The sequence below is a fragment of the Dromiciops gliroides genome, chromosome 3 (assembly GCF_019393635.1).
Source record: "Dromiciops gliroides isolate mDroGli1 chromosome 3, mDroGli1.pri, whole genome shotgun sequence".
In the NCBI taxonomy this organism is placed as follows: domain Eukaryota; kingdom Metazoa; phylum Chordata; class Mammalia; order Microbiotheria; family Microbiotheriidae; genus Dromiciops; species Dromiciops gliroides.
Genome location: NC_057863.1, coordinates 610,382,533 through 610,404,091, shown reverse-complemented (window position 1 = coordinate 610,404,091; position 21,559 = coordinate 610,382,533). Strand labels below are relative to the sequence as shown.

At 38.4% G+C, this 21,559-nt stretch overlaps 1 protein-coding gene across 1 annotated transcript in view; it reads left to right on the top strand.

Moving 5' to 3' along the window:
- KDM1A (lysine demethylase 1A) overlaps window positions 1–21,559 on the top strand; it is a 79,876-nt gene that overhangs the window by 24,304 nt on the left and 34,013 nt on the right. The window contains 5 exon segments of the mRNA XM_043995073.1: window positions 2,745–2,804; window positions 8,160–8,293; window positions 10,104–10,182; window positions 15,008–15,100; window positions 18,671–18,777. Coding sequence (XP_043851008.1) covers window positions 2,745–2,804; window positions 8,160–8,293; window positions 10,104–10,182; window positions 15,008–15,100; window positions 18,671–18,777 — 473 coding nt within the window.

The following is a 21,559-nucleotide window of genomic DNA, read 5'->3' as shown; positions in this document are numbered from 1 at the left end:
TTGCACTCTTTCTCCTGAAAATACTTTGTATTTACTACTAATTTGTGTACTCTGATTCCATTTCCCCATCAGAATGTAAGCTCCTTGAGGGCAAAGACAGTTTTTTGTCTTTGTATTTCTAGAGCCTACCATGGTGCCTAGAAGACTGTTATTAATTTTTTAAAAATGCCTGTTGAGTTAAATTGAATGGATATTCCAAATTTATAAAGTAGAAATACAAAGACACACAGCAATAAACTTTCTTGTTCTCTTGTTTTATTTTTCACCATTCTTATATTGTATCACGTATTATTCTGTTTTATTTCTTCTCCTTATTTAAAGAAAATTGTGGCACTCCATTTCTACTTTTGCTTCCTTTATCCCTGCGATCCCACATCTATTCCACTCTATCTTTCCACAAGACTTGAATGTTGTTTTAACGATTGTGGTATTACTACTATTCTGCTTTAATGCAGTGAGCAGGATTCTACTGCCTTTTAAATTTATGGTTTTATTACTCTTCAGAACCAGGATTGAAACTTCTTTCCTTTTTCCTCTTCCTTTAAACTTTTACTTGTTCACCTAGTTCATGGCAATTAAATCAAGAGTAACATATTCCCATTACTTTTAAACACCACTGACTCACAGGGGGGAAAATTTAGTAAAGGACCACATGCCAGCAAAGTAGAAAGAAATTTCAATACATATGGGAGCTATAAATTGGGGTAGGTGCCTGGGAGAACAATGTAAAATTTTACTCATCCGCTTTTTACATTAACAGGTTAGTAAAACTTTAAAATATGATGATTAATACCAGAAAATAGACTTGATTTTCTCCTTATAGCTAAAGAAGGAAAGAAAGAAAAGGCAGGGAAAGGCTTAGAGATATAAGGAAAGAAAAGGCAGAGAGGGAAAAAAGATCAGGGAGAAACTGATGTGCTGGCTAGCCTGAGAAAGGTCTTGTGACATTTGGGAAACTATCCAAAGCATTTGGACCTGTGGGAGCTGCCCAACCTTGGTTTTCTAAGATATTAATGCTGCCTCATTTCAAGGAGTTGGGAGCTAGCTATATGTAGAATGTCATTGCTCTGAGTATATTAAATCTTAATTATTTTGTTTTAATTGGCCTCTTATAGGGACTAAAGAGAACTAACTCAGCAGAAGTCAGGCTCTAGGAATAAGTACTTTAGCAGTTTCCTGTGAATTAATTTTACTTAATATTTAAATCAAGTGTATTGCAGGCACTGTATTTCAAAGATGAATTTATAGGTTTACCTGTGTGAGATGTTTCCAGTTACCAAATAACTTCACTTCATGCTCTTTTCAAGTGCCACAATGACAAGTCTTTGAGACAGATTTTCGGTCCGCTTCATTGCTTTGTGCAAAGTTGTACTTGTTGAGAATTATACAGTCGTAGAGCCCGAAAGTCTTTAAGGCAAGAACGTACATTTAATAAGTAAAATCTTCCATTTTTAGAGAGTTAAAAAGAGAGTAGACTGCCCTTTTTTACATCCTATTTGTTCTGTCATTGTCATGAAATTCTTATATCTAATTTAAGGTCTTATTGTTCTAGCTTAAGCCCATTCCTTCTTATGTTCTCCTCACTGAAGAGAAAACCGCTAGTTATCATCTTATCTTCTTTGTAGATCCTTTCCTATACCTAAGGATGAAGATGTCACCTTGAAGCTTTGAGACCAAGGCAGATTCTGTGATTAAACTTTACAGGTCTCATAGAACCTTCGATTCCTAAATCTACTTGATATGCAGCAGGTTCTGTTTAATATCGAGTCATCTATTCTGCTGCCAACTTGGAATGTTTCTTTTCAAATAAAACATGTCAAATAAAACAACCGAAACTTGGATCACAGGCATGGTGCTTCCATGTTTTTCAGACATTACACTTGATTCTTTCAATGTTACCCAGAGGGATAGAAACTTGAGAAACTAAAAACATCTCTTTTGGGGGTGATAGATTCTGCTATCATTTAAAAGGTCTACCCTAACTTTTTGATTGATCTCTCAGGTATGCTTGCCCCATCTCTTGAAGTTACTTGTTCTGCTTAATCATCAGGCCAAACACTCATCAAGACTTGTTTTTATAGACTGATGCATGTTTCTACAGGATTTTAGCACTTATCTCCCCACACTAGATGAGATTAAACTTCTAGCTACAGTTTCTGGCACGTATTTCTGCTGGGTGTGTTCTAAAGCATGGCAAGGTAGTACTTGTAGCATCCAGTTTTTTGGTCTGAATGTCTTATGCCCCATGGCCTCTGCTTTGAGTCATTTTGAAGAGAAGGGGAGAATCTCTCAGTCTTTTGCAGAATATTTTATACTGATTCTTTTAGATAGTTACAGATTCATGAGTTGATTACTTTGCAGCGTAGGTCCCTAGAGTCCAGATTACACCCATTCTTTTAGTCTTTCAGTGGGGTCTTAAAAGAAATCTAACCTCTCCTATCCCCAAATCCCCTGTCTGTTACATGAGACCAATTTACAAGTATTTGGCAATCAGAAATACTGTATACTTTATACTCCTGCCTTTCCAACAAGAACCAGATGTGTAAAGTTGCCATTTCATGGATCAGAATTTGGAAGACTACAATGTGATGCCCCGGACCACGATTCCAGAAGAAGGAACTCGCTGAATATGGGTTTACTAGTTGGTGATGAACTCCTGAATCACCAGCTACTAGGCCTTTATGTCCAGATATGAATTGAATTTATGGAGTAAGGTCCCTGAGTTCTCCTCTTTCCTTCCACAGGGCAAGCAGGAGGACTTCAAGACGACAATTCTGGAGGGTATGGAGACGGCCAAGCATCAGGTGAGGGTGGCATTTGATGCTTGCCACTTTGTAGCAAGAGCCGCCAAGTCAGGGATTGATGCTTGCAAGTGTGTATGGCTATGGGTATTCAGATCTTAGCAAGAGGTACAAGAGAAACCTAATGACCTACAGTGCAGGATGGGGGTCACTTAGATTTACAGGAAAAAAGATAGAAGAGCTAAGACAGAAGAAATCCTCAGGCCGATCTCTCAACCCTCCACTATTCTTCATTGTTTTGAATAAATTGTTGGTCCTTCTTCCCCAGAACCTTTTCATTAATACTAAATATTGCATTAAACTCACATATTTAGGAGTCCTGGGACCTTTAAAAACAACAGCAATAAAAACAAAAACTCCACAAGCAGGAAAATTTGCAGGTTTGGAAATCCTTAATTTAGGAGAGAGGTAGTCCAGTGTTTAGTTGAAGGGTTAATTATGAATTGCAGACTAATGACATCTCACTGGAATTGGATGTTCATTTCATGGCATTAGGTACCCATGCTAAATAAGTATCACATGACAGATTATTTGCATTGTCTAAACATTTGCTTCTTGCTTGCTTAAAATGGCTTCCAAAAGAACTCAACCAGTAATTCTCCTCTTCCTTTCAGACCAAAGCAGTATGAAAGCCCTACTACTAGGGCAAAGTAGAGGCTTCAATTAACATATTTCCCCAAGGTGCCAGATCCATGAGCCTACAGCCTGGCCTTTGCTGCATTGTCCTTTCCAAGCTAGCATCTCTAAAGTTTGTCCGTTCCTTTCTGAAGCATTTTATGTACTCCAGTCCCTGTGCATATCAATACTTCTACAGAATCGAGATTATTGAAATGTTCAGAGCTTGTCACTTGCTAGCTATTCATTCTGCTTTCAGATTGTTTATGAAATGTTACTGCATTTAAATAACTTGTGAGTTCGTGTTTTACTCTCTTGGATCAAAGATAAGTACACTTAAGGGATCTGTGATTTTGTTGGTGTGGATACTCCCTCCACTGGCACAGATGACAGCCTTCTACAGCTCAGTAGGTGGTCTTCAAGAATTAACTCTGCTGGAAAAATTCATCACCTTATAGCCAGCCTGGTGATGCACTTCTCTGAACTTAGCTGGGCTGGTCCTTGGACATCAGGCATACCATTTGTCATCATGCCAATACTCACAGCTTTCCTGGGATGATAGGACTTGCCAGAGCTTACAAAATCTGCTGCCTTAGCCCCTGACAACCACAGGCTACTTCCATGCTGTGATGAGGCATCAGAGGAAGACTCTCTAATGGAGGGAGAGCAGAGGAAAAGACTCTGAAATAGTAAGATGATCAGCAGCACATGCTGGTTCTAGAATGTTGACTTGCCTTCAACTTCTTCATAGACTGGCCCAAAGCTCTGAAGGTTGATAGTCATCCAAGTTCTTGATTTTATCTTGTAAAAGTTAAAAATCCCCTTTCATAAAGTTTGCATTGATGCCAAGTAGATCCGCCAGAATGGTTACTATTGAAAAGGTTTTCAATATAATCTTCTTTGTGATGTTGGAAATCTGTAATGATCCTTTGGGTCACCATCTTGAAAAGAAAATTAATAGTTATTACATTCACGAATATCCACAATTTATAAAAAGTCAAGCAAACCATAAGGTAACTTGGGAAAACGAATGGATTTGGTGCTACTGTTGCACTAGCATGGAAACATGAGTTTTCAGGTTTTTGTTTTAATGGAAGTGGTTGCTTTGAGTCATCCACAATTCTTATCTGGTCTCCCTTGTGTTCAAAAGCATGCACTTGTGCAATGACTGTCCATTGTGCAAGGCTGCTGCCAATAGCCACAAGTTTTCTCTGTGAAGCTAACTAGTACTTGTGGGTATCCGAGAAGCCCAGACCATCTCATTAGCACCCTGTTCTTAACCAGTGGAGCTCACTGAATATTGTTCAAAATGACACTTGGAAATGAGCATCAAGTTATATAAATTATAGAATCATTCCTTGCATTTAGGGCAAGAGGAACTTAAGATTTTTGATACAACCCCTTGCTTTTATTTTTTTTTTCCAACCCCTTGCTTTTAGGCAAGTTAGTAACATTCCCATTTTACAGTTGAGGCAACTGGGTCTTAGAGAGAGAGAGAGCACTCGATTGAGCTCTGATTTTAGGGACTTGTCCAAGATGACACAGCTGCTAATAATGTTAGCTGGGTCCCAAGTCTTCTACCTTCTAGTGCAGAACTTCTCCTAGGTCATTAAAAATCACATTTGGCCTAAATAGGGAAAATTCCAATACATATGAATAGTGTGGGGGGTTTTGTTTTGTTTTGTTTTTTAATTTTTGGCCATTATAAAGGCTAGTGTGATCTTCTTTTAGATATATTTAAGTAAATGTCCTTCAGTACTTGAATGGTTAAAATAAGTACATTCATATTTTTAATGCCACTGATGAGCTTGAAATCTGCCTACAGTCCTTTATAGACTTTAAAAATCACTTGAATCAGTTCTTTATGTTCTCCCTAAGGAGGACAAGATGGCATTGCTTATTTCTTCTTAACTGCCTGTTTACTAAAAATGCCACCTGCATCTCATCAGAAGGTAGATGGCTAGAAGATTTGAGGGAGTAGTGGAACCCATTTCTTTAGCTTAGCTACCAGCAAAAGCCATCATTATTCCTCTCAGTATTGGATTAGTTTTCCTACTTGGAGTTGGTATGAACTGGACAATGAAAGAGGACTTCATTTTCATGGGCTGAATCCGAGAGGGCTAGTTCTCTCCACCATGGGATTGGGAAGGACAAGGGGCAGTTGTTAGGCTTCATGTTTTTGTTAGGCATCGTTGTTTTGCTTTAAATGTTGTAAATTCCCAGAATGCCAAATTTGATGTTCGAATGTAAGTATAAAAACCTATTTCAGAGCTAGGTGATAGTACTTTAAGAAGATCTTTGCCACTACTTACCTGTGATAGAATGTTAGAGCTGGAAGGACGTCTGGTCCAACCCCCTCATTTTGAGTAAGGCTAACTCTAGGTGGCTTGGGGGCTCCGTGGCTGGAGCGCTGGATTTGGACTCAGGACCTCTCTCAGCCTCCTCAGCTTCAGCACGGTTGTTGTGAGGACGGAACACCACGCAGAGTGCTTTTCATATCTTAGGGTGCTATTAAACACCAGCCTTTAATAAAGCATAAATGAGTTAGGTTGTCTGAAGTGGTGTACATTACCTCACTTTCAAGACATCCTGCAAAAAGCTAGGTTAGATTTCCAGTCACTTGATCTGGGTTTTTAGATGACATTCTTATTTCTAATTGTTTGCTTTTCTACAAACCAGATTACAGGAAATGAATGAGCAGTGGTTTGTTAAGGTAATTTTGCATTTTGAAAGTCAATATTGCAGTGTGTGAAATGACAGTTCATTTGCAATGCATTAGTATGTGCTCATTTGGGTGCCATGTAGAATGATAACAGTAGAGCAGCATTGCCAACAACTGATTTGTAACTTCCTCAAATGGTCTTTAATAAATGTCTTTTATTAAAGATATTTTGAAAGTAATTTATGGCCAGGGACTGGTTGTAATTAAACTAAGGTGAATGGTGTGTTGTGATTTGTTTTTAAGGGACCACCATTTGTTTTCCTATTTTCAGCCAGTCACAAGCATTTATTAAGCAATTATGCTGTCAGGTATTTTGCTAATAATAAGCACCAGGGGTACAAAGAAAGGCAAAAAAACAGTCCATGCCTTGCAGAAGCTCTAATGATTGACTCATTTACAAGGTGTATTTCACAGGCATATTGGCAGTCAAGAGACCTGTTAAATTATGCCTGGTCCATTTTCCTGGGGTGTTGTCTTGAATGTTTTATTCCATTACTTTCTAGTTCTGAAATGCTATAATTTTCATTTTCTAAAGAATTTTGCTTTTAGTAAGGATTTCCTCCTTTTGGTAAATTCATCCTTTCTTCTTCTTTCTTTACTTTCCATTTAATTTTCCATGTTATTCTTGTTTTAAAAGTATCTCTTTGATTTGCACAGCTGTCTCTACTATTCTTTTTGATTCATATTTCCATTCTTACCTTAATAATAACCATCTCCAGGGTCCTTAATCACTTAGGCTGGTTGGACCTTTGGGGGTGTCCCCCATCTCTGACCAGTGCTGTGAAAAGAGGGCCCTGTTTCCTTGACTCCAAGATGGGGTATTTCTGAGTATGCATCCTCTGCAGCATCTTGTCCTCACATTGCATCATTAGGTTTGCTTGGCTTCTTTGTACCCCGATTGTTTTCCATTGAATGTCTGTGTTGAATCCCCACCCCCTTCCCCCATGTCCCCAAGATATTTTATCAGCATGTGTCCTGGCTAAATCTCTTCTTTTATTATTCTTTCCCCCTAAACTTGCTTGCTCCTTTTGAAGTAATGTTGCTTCTGCTCCTTGATGTTTGCATCTCAACTTTGGTTGGCTTTGAAAGATCACTTGTCTGGTTTTACTTTTCAGAGCCTCTTGTTCAATGTCCTGTTTTGTTACCTGTACGTAATTATTTTAATATCACTTTGCCTTTTGGCTAAGATAAACTGCATTTTTAAAAATGTCATTTAAAAAAGCCTTTAAATCATTCTTTTATGTCAAATTACAGTTTCAGCTTGCTTTTTCATGAAATAAATGCTTTCCTTGGACCTCTGGCATATAGACTACAGTAGAAGATTCTTAGTATTTTGGCTGGAAATAGTCACTTACTTGGTTTTTGTTTGGTTTTGCTTCTTCTGCTTCCTATATTGTAATACTCTGCATAACTTCTCACTCCCTGCCAGGATTGAGTTATATGGGAGCTGATGGAAAGCTCCTAGAATGAAAATCTAGAATGCTCTTTGTGTTCCACCTTGGAAACTAACCCATCAGAAGGCATGCATGCAATACTATAGCTGCTTATATTTTCACTATAGAGTCTTGACCAGTTCTCTCCTCCTGCATTAGTATGCCTTTCCTTGATTCTGCTTCTTTCTCTTTGGAGTTTGCTTTTTACTGGCAATGTTTCTCACATCAAGAAGAAAATCACTTGATCCAATGTTAGAAATTTGGTTCAGAATCCCCCCTTTAGAGACAACCATTATAACTTTGTCCTACCTTGCTATAGTTTCTAAAGTATTGGTCAAGAGAATAATCTAAATATTTATGTAATCTCAATGATTATATGTAAATAAATCTTAAAACAGTGTTACATTTGTTAGAAATTTTTAAGTTCTAAAGATAGAGAGGTTTTCAAAGTTTAACCAAGCCATGTAGACTGCATCAGAGAGCTTTATTGAATACCTTACCCAGAGAAGAGGCTTGAGAAGTAATCAATGTCTTCTAGCATCATGCGCCTTTGCATGTTTTCTAGAACTCTGTTACTCTGTTTGCTAGGTGTGGAGGGTGCAGCTTTCCAGAGCAGACTCCCTCATGATCGGATGACATCACAAGAAGCCGCCTGTTTCCCTGATATTATTAGTGGGCCACAACAAACCCAGAAGGTTTTTCTGTTCATCAGGAACCGCACAGTAAGTACTGACATTTTTAATTGGAAGGGGTTAGAAGGCATCTCATACATATTAGTAGCCAGGTTCAGGAGTAACATTTGCAACCTTTCCTGACTTGGGATTGGTTAAAATTAGTCTTAAGTATTGCCTTGTGTAGTCATACATTTAATATCGTAGAATCCTAATATTTACTATTGGGAGGAACATTAGAGACCATTTATTTATATCCTCTCATTTTATAGATGAGGAAACTGAGACTCAGAGAGTGACTTGCTTAGCTAGGAAAGTGTTTCTAATAGGCCTTTATCAGTGTCTGGAATCCATTATTACAGGCAGCCATTCTATCCAAGACTAGTGTGGTGGTGAGTTACAGAATAATCATTTCATGTTGTAGTTTCATCTTTTTCATAAGTATACCAGGATGCTCATTTAGAGTATCTTAAGTGACCCATGTCAGCAAAGAGGTTACCTTTAACCCCTTATGTGGCTATTAAATGTAAATGCTTGCTGTCCTTTGTAACCTAATTTAGAATAGAAAGTATGAGTGATCTACTTCCTTGCTTCCTTCTTCTTTCCCAAATCTTCCATACTAGCAATAAGAAACACTTCTGCTGGTATACTTGGGGAAATGTTCTTTGTATTTTAAATTAGAAATCAAAAGAATGTTATAAATAGAGGTTAGATACTGGGACCTTAACCATAAGTCATAACTCGTTTCTACAGACATGGAAAGAAAGCCTGGAATTATGAGTAGTGTTGAAATAGGAAGCAAGACACCTGGGTTAAGGTGTCATCGCTTGACATTTAAATAGATGTGTGATCATGGAATTGCGCAACCTCAGTGAGGTTTAGACAACTCACTATGACTATTAGTTACAAATATTTTTTGAAATTTATTTCTTAGATTTGCAACATCTTAAAACAAAATTTTACTGATGAACTTCTGTGCAATTCTTGGTAGATAGTGTTAAACATTTTGTATATATTCATTTGAACAGAATTTCTAGTATAGCCTCTGATAAAGAATACATAGCAGCACAGTGTCAGATGCTTCAATTTCAGAAGCTCATTCTGAACCACTTGCCAAAATTTTGCCCATCCTCCCTCTGACCTTCTGACCCATCTCCTGGGTTCACTTTGTCCTTTCTCCATAAGTGCTTCTGCCCTATCTCTGATTCTGCCTTTGGCCACACTTAGCTATTTCCTCATACCCAAATTACCTTATGTAACTTTAGAATTTGCAAGTTTTGGAGGGGCATTGGTGAAAAAGGTTAATGTTAGAGGAAGTCACTTCTGACCTTAAGTTTTCGGTAGAAAATGATATGGAAATATGTGAGCTAGTGTTAAAGTATGAAGAACAATAGATGAGGTAGATACTCATAAGTGCTAAGTCACATCTACAAAGCTTTGAGAAAAGATGGAGAAACCTGTTTATATACATTTTCCATGGGGATTCAAGATATATTACTGCCAAATTTCTGCGTGATAGGATGTTTATTAGAAATACAAAGGCCTGGGGCAGCTAGGTGGCACAGTGGATAGAGCACTGGCCTTGGAGTCAGGAGGACCTGAGTTCAAATCCAGCCTCAGACACTTAACACTTACTAGCTGTGTGACCCTGGGCAAGTCACTTAACCCTAATTGCCTCACCAAAAAAAAAAAAAAAAAAAGAAAGAAATGCAAAGGCCTAGCCTTAATCTACTCACATAGGTAATAGAATGGCTTATTCCACTAAGGCCCAAAATTAAGATAAAGGGACTTAAAGGATATGTGTTTTTGGTTTACATCTATTGCCGTGTCATAAAATTGTATTGTATTATTTTGAATGCAGTTGCAGTTGTGGTTGGACAATCCAAAAATTCAATTGACATTTGAAGCTACTCTCCAGCAGTTAGAAGCGCCTTATAACAGTAAGTAGGCTAATTTGCCTAAGTATATATCATTGTTGCAACTTGTCTGATTCTTTTGAAAGCCGTTGTTTCCTTTGTTCACTGTGTTGTATCAGATATACATTTGTTATTTTAGGAGACAATTATCCACCAAGATGGACTCAGGACAGTCATTTTTTCTATTTTAATTTTTTTCCCCCCATCAAAGGGATTAACATTTCCATTTGATCAGAGGGAAGAGAGCAGACATGAAAAGATAACTTAGCCTCCTATGGACTAGAATTCTCCATGGGAAGTCAGCCCAGAAAGGATAGAGAGCTCTTAAGAAGAAAATCCTGAAAAGCCAGAGAAATACTGACATGGTAGAAGAAAAGGGGAAATTGTCTAAAGAAATTGATATGGATAAACAGAGAACTCAGTAACCAAGGTGTGAAAAAGAAACAGAGACAGAGAACAAAGGATGGATATGAAGGCTTGGCACACTACAAAAAAATGTAAAAGGATTAAAGCCCAGAATGAGCAGAGACTGGCAAGGAAATCTGAAGAGCAATCTGCCCAAGGTAGAAAGGACAATATTAGAGAGAAAGTAGACCTGCTCAGTTCCTACTTTGCTTCTCTTATCTTTGCCAGATGAGATGCTATAGGTAAATAACTTGGCAAACTTTCAATGTGCTATATAAGTGTTAGCAGCAGCAGCATTTCCAAGGAGAATAATCTTTGACCTGGAGAGGACAGAACAACAACGAGTAACTAGACCATTCATACCCAAGATAAGTAAAGAAATGAGAAAGCTGCCCTCGAAGAATTCAGTTCTTCAAGCTCAAATGAATTACATTCCAGAGCTCCAAAAGAACTGCAGGTTGAGTTGTTTAGCTATTGATAGTGATCTTTGAAAGATTGTGGAGGAGAGGTGTGGTAGGATTGGAAGAGAGGGGCAAATTCTCACTTTTCAAAAAGGAAAAAAGAATGGATTCTTCAAATTAGAAGCCTTACCTAAGCTTCGAATTTGATTCCTAGAAAATGAAGTGATGTTCAAGAACCAACATACCGTCAAGATGAACAACAATAAATAGATCATGCCAAAGAGCACGTATTTCCTTTTTTAACAGTGATTAGTATACAGGTAGATTGGGGGAATAATATAGTTTTCTTAGATTTTAGCGAAGCATTTGATAAAAAGTTTCATGCTTGGGGCAGCTAGGTGGCCCAGTGGATAGAGCACCGGCCCTGGAGTCAGGAGTACCTGAGTTCAAATCCAGCCTCAGACACTTAACATTTACTAGCTGTGTGACCCTGGGCAAGTCACTTAACCCCAATTGCCTCACTAAAAAAAAAAAAGTTTCATGCTTACGGAAGAGATAGAAAGGTAAAGTAGTTGTTTGTTTTTTACTTTTGGAGGTTCAATTTATGAATTCACCAGTGTAGGAAGCTCCCTTCTAACAATGCAATTAGTCACTTTTCTCTAAAAATTCTAGCCTTAGAAAGCTGCCTGGGGAACTGAGAAGGCAAGAGATTTAAATGCCCAATGCCACACCACCAGTAAATGTCAGAGACAGGACCTGAATCCAGGTCTTCCTGATTCCAAGGTCAACTCTTTATCCACTATTACCTCTTGTGCCTCTCATGAATGTAATGGGATATTATTGTGCAATAAGAAATGAAAACTAGAAGGAATTTTGTATGAATTGATTCTGATTGTAAGATTATTGATCATAATATTTGATGAATTGATGAGAGTAAAATAATCAGAACTAAAAGAATAGTATTGAATGCCTACAACAATGTAAACAAAAAGATGACTTTTTTTTTTGGTGGGGGAAGTGGGGGTTAAGTGACTTGCCCAGGGTCACACAGCTAGTAAGTGTCAAGTGTCTGAGGCTGGATTTGAACTCAGGTACTCCTGAATCCAGGGCCGGCGCTTTATCCACTGCGCCACCTAGCTGCCCCTGAAAAGACTTAAGAGGTCAAACTGAATAAATGAAAAACTTGTGAAATTCCCAGAAAAACGGATAGTGAAATATACATTTCTCCTCAAGGCAGGGGAACACCAGCTCAGGATGTTGTATCCATTGTCGACTGCAGTCAGTGTATCTGATTTTTTGTTCAGTTGTTTTTCTTTATCAAGAAGTTTCCATCTAGACAGAGAAGTGTTTTGTTTTGTTTTTCGTTTTTCCAGAAATAATTGATATAAAGACAGAGAGTAACAGTAACTCTTATTTTTTTTAAGATGGAGAGTTGTGGGCTAGACAACAGCACAATTAGGTTGATTCAAAACTGGTTGAAGGGCCAGATTCAGAGAGGCCATTATTTGTTAACTGTCAGCTTGGAAGGAAGACTATAATTGGTGCCTCGAGGACCTTTGGTGGTAAACATTTTTATCAGTGACTTGAATAAAGACATAGCACACTTTTCAGATGTCAACGAGAACACAAAGTGGAGGACTCTAACTAATACTGTATGAATCAGAATTGAAAATGACTTTTGACAGGGTAAAATGGACTTCAGTCTAAACTGAAATGTCATACGGGTAAATGGTTCACAAGTAGCTGCATGAGCACACTGCAGGGAAGGCATGGTAAGAGCAGTTTGTCTGAAAAAGACCTGAGAATCCTACTGGGCTGCAAGCTCAGCGAGTCAGTGGAGGGATAAAGCTGTGGCAAAGCTCTAAGTCAGGAGGATCAGTGATGGCAATTAGCATGAACATTTCTTCATAATTTTACCTTGAATAGCAGTTTTCCTGATTTCTCTATTTCCTTTGCCTTTTGGATAAAAAATAATGCTTCGGGCAGCTAGATGGCGCAGTGGATAGAGCACCGGCCCTGGAGTCAGGAGTACCTGAGTTCAAATCCGGCCTCAGACACTTAACACTTACTAGCTGTGTGACCCTGGGCAAGTCACTTAACCCCAATTGCCTCACTTAAAAAAAAAAATAATGGTTGCTGTAATTGAAGCAGCTGGGTCCTTTAAGATGTTCTTAAATTCCAGTTCTTCTAAGAGAACACAGTATCTAAGATCAGGAAGGTGATACTCCTGTGGTATCCTGCCCATGTCAGACCACACATGGAGCACTGCATTCATCTCTGGACACCACATTTGAGGAAGACTGCAATTAAGTCACAGCATCCAGGAGAGGACAGCCAGGATGTGAAGGGCTCTGTGAAGATGGGTGGAAAGAACTGCAGTAGCCTGAAGAAAAGAAGACTTAGGATAGTTGTGTTCAAGTGTTGTGGAAGAATAATTAAGATTTATTATGCCTGGCTTCAGAAGAGATCCGTGGATCAGACTAGACAGGGGAGAAACAAGAACAGTGGAAACTCAGTAACCAGTTTGATAAACTGGAAAACAAAAATACTTAGAAAAGAATTCCTTATTGGATTAAAAAAACAAACAACCTACTGGGAACACTGGAAAGCAATGTGGCAGAAATTAGGCTTACACCACATTCCACTATACATTCGAAATGGATCCATGACTTTAATATCAAAGATCACACTCTAAGAAAAGCAAATTCTAGACCTCAGCTATAGGTAGATGTTTTCTTAACTAAACAAGTGATGGAGCAGTTACAAAAAGATAAAATAAGTAGCTTTGATTACGTGAAACTGAAAAGGTTCTTCACAAAATGCATCTAGGATAAGAAGGGAACTATCAAAGGACACGGGGGAATCTTTGTATCAAATTTCTATGGGTTTGGTATTCAGGATATTTAAGTAACATAATTATAATAATGTTATATATTCTTTATATGTATGGGGGAGAGAGAAACGTGTGCCTGCCAAAAAACATTCCCTAATGGATAAAGTAGTCAAAGAATTGCAAACTATTAACAACCATATGAAAAAATGCTTCAAATAACTAATAAGAGAATTAAAAAGCAAAACAACCTTGAAGTTTGACCTCATGTTCTCCCTGCAAATTGGCCAAAGTTGGGAAGTCATTGTTGGAAGAGTTATGAGAAGATAGGCCTGTTAGTTGGCAGAGCTGTGAATCAGTACAACCATTTGGGAAAACAATTTGGAATTATGCAAGTAAAATGACTAAAGTGTCTATACTCTGGCCAAGAGAAACCATTTCTGGGCTAATGCATGCCATACCAAAGAGGTCACTGATAACAAGAAAGCCCCTATGTACATTAAAATATTTAAAGCACTTTTTGTGATAACAAAGAATTGGAAACAAAATGTGGCGTGTGAATGAAATAGACTATTACCCTGCTGTAACAAATTCCACATGTGATCAGTTGGGAGAAGCATGGAAAGATCTACATGAACTGATTGGTGCAGAGTCAAGAAAATAATATATACATTGACTACTGCAATCATAAATGGAAGAAACAACCACAAAATAGAAAAATGAAGGTTGCAGAATTATCAAGAACAAGCTCAGTATGAAAGAAGAGATACGAGAGGAGACTCTTACCCATTTGCAGAGATGGGAGGTACAGAAGTATTAGATATTACATGTATTTTCAACTTTTTCAGTGTATTGATCGGTTATGCGCATTTTTTTGAGGGAGAAGGTCAAATTATATTTGTTGTATGAAATGGCTTTCAGGGAAAGGAGGATACATGGGTAAATTGTGGTTATGTTTTTTTAAAAAGATCAATCAAATCAAAATCATATTTTTTTTTTTAGCAATTACAGAAATGGAATGGGCTACCTCGGGGGAGATAGTGGACTCCTCATGGGAGGTCTTCAAACTAAAGTTGTGATGTTGTTGAGGGGATTCTTGTTCAGATATGGGTTGGACTAGACTATGGCCTCTGAGGTCCCTTCCAGCTGAGACTTTGTGATTTTGCATCAGAGAAAGCATGTAAAATTTATTTTTAACTTGTCCCTTCTTTAGGCGATACTGTTCTTGTTCATAGAGTTCACAGTTACTTAGAACGTCATGGTCTCATCAACTTTGGCATCTACAAGAGAATAAAGCCCCTACCAGGTAAGCAACCCACAAATTACAGTGACTTTGAATTATTCGTTGTTTTGACGATTTTGCTTTCATACTAGTATTTTAATCCTTGCTTTGAGTCAATGAAATCATTTGCATGTGCAACCTTTTCCCTGTTTATCTTTGGATTTTGTGGGAAATGTTGGAAAAATTCTGTTTGTTTTGAATTGAAAGTACATAAATTTTATGTCTGGGCCTTTTTTGCTCTTGTATGAATTTTAAATATTTGCTGTCCAAGCTTCCAGTTTGAGCCATGTTTTTTTTTTCAAATTTAGGGAAATCAAGTTATATTCAGGAGTTTTAGGTGGAAATCAGTGTAAAACATTTGTTTCATACTTTGTAACTGACAAATTATTTTTCCTTTCCCTGGCCCTTTCTAATTTGTATGATTTTTACAATACTCGTCACATTCCCAACAGCTAGAAAGGTTTTTGAGGCTAGATTATGTTCAGTCTCCATGGAATGGCTCAATGCAAAGTAAGTCACACCGTGTCATGGTCACACACACTAAGGTAAAGGAAATTCATATCTGATAAGTTGTATAGTGCTTATTGTTGTCACATCCATTTTCTCATGTAATGAGGTGTTGTCGGAAGCTACTTAGAGGCATGAAACGAAGAAAAGAGCCTGACCCTCTGGGTCAGGCTCGGGCTCCCGTTCCAGCTATCTTCTGGCAGTCAGTCAGCTGTGCGGCCCGGGCCGGAGCTTTGGCTCCTTCATAGTAATGGGAGATGACGTTTGGCCTACCCGCCTCACAGGTCACAGTCTGGAAAACGCCGTGCAAACTGTAAAGCGCGGTGCAGCTGGGAGCCGCTGTTTTTCCTCTCGTCCCTATCCATTCACGTCATGGTAGGAAAAGTACCTTGTCAATCTTCAATTAATCCAAAGCACTTATGAAACACTATGTGCAAAAAAATCTCCTCAAGGGGGCGGCGAGGTGGCACAATGGATAGGGCACCGGCCCTGCATTCAGGAAGACCTAGTTGTGTGACCCTGGGCAAGTCACTTAACCCTTATTGCCCTGCCCCCCCCCAGCCCCCCAAAAGAAAGAAGCACTGTGCTAGGTGTTGTGCTAGGCTCTAGGGATTCCAGAGTCAAAAAAGGAAACACAGTGACAGCTGCTATTAGGGTTGGATCATTTATGAAAATAATACATCATCCTTTTAAAGGAACAGGTGCCAAAGAGCATAAAAAGGATTGTGGGTACATTAACATCCAAAAAACTGATTTGAGACAAGAAAAACCCCCTTAAAGGGGAGGTTCAATACTCAGGGAAGAGAAAGGAAGAAAAGAAAACTTTAATTTGGAATGACTGTGACATAAAAATGAAAGACATCAGTAAAAGGTTTTTAATAAGCCTTTAGGAGAAAGTTCACTGCTTTTTTGCTCCTTTTCTATTTTATTTAAGACCCTGAATGTCTCTGGATCAGGAGAGCCAGAGATAGATACTGGAACTAAAGATAACACTTCTCAGAAAGAAACACAATTAGAAATAAAGCCATATGCAATATGATATGAGGCAGCACCCATGATACATTTTATTTCTGTGGTTCCTGCCCTAGGGGAGTAGGTACTTTTTTTTATCGTTGGGATATTTTTGAACTTCATTATAATACTTGGCAATTAATTTTTAGTATCTCCTTTATAGTATATGTAGAGGAAAGGTTTCCTGTAAAGTATGTGTATGTGAGTGAGAGAGAATGAGAATGAAAATGTATGTACACTGGGGCAGCTAGGTGGTGCAGTGGATAAAGCACCGGCCCTGGATTCAGGAGGACCTGAATTCAAATCCGGCCTCAGACACTTGACATTTACTAGCTGTGTGACCCTGGGCAAGTCACTTAACCCCCATTGCCCCACCAAAAAATAAATAAATAAAGGAAAAAGGAAATGTATGTACACTAAAGTTATAAAGGCCAATAGGAAAACATGATCAGCCACATATAGGTTGCCTATAAAGCATGTGTATATATGCTCTGTGTGTGTAAATTGTCTCTTCTAAAAGTATTTTTTAAAAGTTTTATCGATATTTCTTTTTACATCATCTTCATTTCCAAATGTAAGATTTCTTCCCTTCCCCTCCCCTTAGTATTGAACCTTACCTCCAAATGAGTTTTTCATGTCTCACATTAATAGCTTTATCAATATTAACATACCCAAGATAGTTTTTATGTTTTTTAGAACCTGTCCCTTTAAAAGAATGATGTATTGTTTTCATAAATGATCCAACAATAATAGCAGCTGCCATTTTGTTTTATTTTTTTACTGTGGGTTCCCCAAGTTTCACAAATGCTTCTGGATTGATTTAAAGTTTACAAAGCACTTTTATTGAAAACAATGGGAATCTATATACACGAGCACTTGACCAGAAGCCTTTCCTGTCTGTGTGACTGAATAGCTGAATAAATGTCTTACGTGTGGCTAATCATGTTTTCCTGTTGTAACATAGTATTGTGTAAATATTTTGCCTTTTTTGTTAAAAGAGTTGTTGTATGAAGTCTCCTAAAGCTAAAGTGGTTATTTCCAGGTGAGAGAGTACAAAAGCCCTCAGCAGCTGAGGCAACTGGGGTTCCAGGCCTGCTCGGCCTCCTCAGCCTTGCTGCCTTTTGCCCCTCCCTGGGGCATGAAGTTGCCAAATCCAAAGCAGAGCTCCAGAGGGCCCTTCCAGTCCTGAAATTCTGTGACAAAATATGAACATCTGTCACAAAATAGGCAAGGTCATGCATTCTTTTATCTTTGGAGCAATAACGGGAGGGGCTGCCTCATAGAAGGGCAGAGTAATTTAGCTAGATACACTGAACCTGATTTGGTTTCCAACAAAAACCCTCTCCCCCTCCTCAATCTCTAATACACTTGGGCCCAGACTCTGTTCCCTGTTAGACCCTCCTAAGATTATTGTCGCAGTGACAACTACTTGAACCTTGAACAAGCTTGAGAACACATATTGCCAGATAAGGAGAACTGAAAAAGCATCAGCAAAGGAGCTATTCAGTTAATGGGAGCTGAATCAGTTCTCTAGTTCTAAGTGCCCAGCACGGGGATTAAAGATTCTCTATGTTTATAAATCCCAGTCACTACAGCTGCTTTTATATTTGTCTTTTTGGGGGGGAGGGTGAGGCAATTGGGGTTAAGTGACTTGCCCAGGGTCACACAGCTAGTAAGTGTTGTGTCTGAGGCTGGATTTGAACTCAGGTCCTCCTGAATCCAGGACCGGTGCTCTATCACTGCGCCACCTAGCTGCCCCGCTGCTTTTATATTTAAAGCATTAACTGTGTCTTTCAAAACTAGTTGTTTGAACAATTGATAGGGTTTTAGAGCTAGAAGAGGCTTTGTCATTTATTTTATAAGGAAATTGAGCCCCAGACAGGATATGGGACTTGCCCAAGGTCAGTCATGGAGCATGTGGCAGAGTCTGGGGGCTTCAACCCACATCTACTGACCATAAGTCTCATTTCTCTGTGGCACATTAAGCTCTTATAGATTGTAACAATAAAAGATACTTTAAAGAAACCTAGAAAAACAACATTTGCTCTAATTTTCACTTAATGTTTTTGTTTTTAGCTAAAAAAACAGGAAAAGTTATCATTATTGGTTCAGGAGTCTCAGGCTTGGCAGCAGCTCGTCAGTTGCAGAGTTTTGGAATGGATGTCACCCTTCTGGAAGCCCGGGTAAGAATTCTAATTTGAGACATAGCTAGAGGCAAGAACCAATAAGGAAACACTTGCTGTCATTGAATTTTTTTCCAGTCACCTGTAAAAAACAATTTTTAGCGTTCTTTTCTAGAAATGTTGAGTTCCAATTTCTTTCTCCCCCCACCCCAATTGAGAAGGCAAGCAGTTTGATATAGGTTATACACATGTAGTTACGCAAAACATTTTTCCATATTAGGGGGCAGCTAGGTGGTACAGTGGATAGAGCACTGCCCTGAAGTTGAGAGCACTTGAGTTTAAATCTCACCTCAGATGCTTACTAGCTGTGTTACTGTGGGCAAGTCACTTAATACCAGTTGCCTCAGCCATCTGGGGCTATCTCCACTTATCCTGTTATATCTTGCCACTGGAGCCAGATGGCTCTGGAGGAGAGAGTGAGGTTGGTGGTGACACAGTGCTCCCTCACTTAAATCCAATTCACTACAAGTCATGACATTCATTATGGTTCTCTTTGAGAACGAAGCACAATCAACAATTTCCATGTTAGTTACATTGTAAAAGAAAATACAGACCAAAAAGTAATAAGGAAAAAAATAAAGTTTAAAAAAAGTGTGCTTTGGTCCACATTCAAACTCCATCAGTTCTTTCTCTGGAAGTGGATAGCAGTTTCATCACGAGTTCTTCCAAATTGTCTTAGATCATTGCATTGCTGAGATAGTAAGTCATTCATAGTTGATCATCATACAGTACTTCTATTAACAGTTTACTGTTTTCTCCTGATTCTGTTTACTTCTCTTTGTATCAGTTCATATAAGTCTTTCCGCGTTTTTCTGAGAGCATCCTGCTCATTTCTTATACCACAATAGTATTCTATTATGATCACATACCACAACTTGTTCATTCCCCAATTGATGGGCAGCCCCTCAATTTCCAGTTCTTTGCCACCACTAAAAGAGCTGCTGTATGGGGCAGCTAGGTGGCACAGTGTATAAAGCACTGGCCCTGGATTCAGAAGGACCTGAGTTCAAATCTGGCCTCAGACACTTGACACTTACTAGCTGTGTGACTTTGGGCAAGTCACTTAACCTTGAGCTACTAAGGAATTTCTCCCAGCAGGGGCATTATTCCAACTCTCACAACCTTCATTGCGGGGGGTGGAGGGGGGGAGTGATATACTATAAATATTTTTGTACATCTAGATCTTTTTTTTTTCTTTAAATCTCTTTGGGATACAGACCTGGTAGTACTATTGCTAGGTCAAAGGTTATATACAGTTGTATAGCCTTTTGGGCATAGTTCCAAATTGTTCCCCAGAATGGTTGGATCCATTCTGCTAACAGTGCTTGAGTGTCTCAATTTTCTCACATCTCCTTCAACATTAGTCATTTTCCTTTTCTGTCATATTAACTAATCTAATAGGTACCTCAGAGTCATTTTTTTTTTTAAGTGAGGCAATTGGGGTTAAGTGACTTACCCAGGGTCACACCGCTAGTAAGTATTAAGTGTCTGAGGCCAGATTTGAACTCAGGTACTCCTGACTTCAGGGCCAGTGCTCTATCCACTGAGCCACCTAGCTGCCCCCCTCAGAGTCATTTTAATTTGTATTTCTCTAATCAGTAGTAATTTAGAGCATTTTTTCATAGGACCATAGATAATTTTGATTTCTTCTTCTGAAAACTGCCCATATTATATCCTTTGACCATTTATCAATTGGGGAATGATGTGTTTTTTTTTTTATGAATTTGACTCAGTTCTCTATATATTTGATAAATGAGGCCTTTATCAGAGAAACTTGCAGTAAAAATCTTTTCAATTATGAGTGCTCAATGTACTTTCCTCCGTCCTATTGTTTTAATCTTGTTTATCCCTGCCTCCCTCCCTTTCACCCTGTGCCTCCTCAAAAGTATTTTGCTTCTGACCTCTGCCAGTCCACCTTCTCTTCTATCAGTCCTGTCTGACTTCTCTCATACCCCCTCCCACCCTACTTCTCTGTAGGGTGAGATAGATTTCTATATCCAACTGAGTATATATGTTATTCTCGCTTTGAGCCAGTTCTGATGAGAGTTAGGTTTAAGCATTGTCTGCCACAACCCCCATCATCCACTGTATAAAGTTCTTTCACACCTCTTTTATGAGATAATTTACCCCATTTGGCCTCTCTCTCCTCCCCAGTGCAACCCTCTTTCTTACCTCTTAATTTTATTTTTTTAGATATCTCATCATAGTCAACTCACATCCATGCCCTGTGTGATATCTTATTGAATCCCTTATGATTTCTCTTTCTTTTTTGCCTTTTTATGCTTCTCCTGCATCTTGTATTTGAAAGTCATATTTTCTATTTAGCACTGGTTTCCATAACTCATAAATCTCATATTAATTTCACCAAAGACATTATGATGGTAAAAATGCGCGTTATGCTGCATAACTGAGGATATACTTGTAATATATACAATATTTCCAAACCATACCCAGAGTAAACATAGTCATAATGACATATAAATGAAAAATGAATGTAAATGGCTGATAATATTAAACATTATTACATAATCTTCTGTGAGCAAGTAAACTACATCATTTCATTCATGAATCCTCTATCTAGTATAACAATAACAGATACTTGAAGTGATAATCAGTTTATCAAAAAGAAAGAAAACCTCAATCAGCAAGACTCAGTATGTTCATTGATTGCCTTACGAACCAGGCAAGAGGGTTCAATAACCCTTTGGGGTTTTTTTATTGTTGTTTTTTTTAACATAATCCCATAAACAGACTCATTAAACCCATGGTTCTTTCAAAAAAA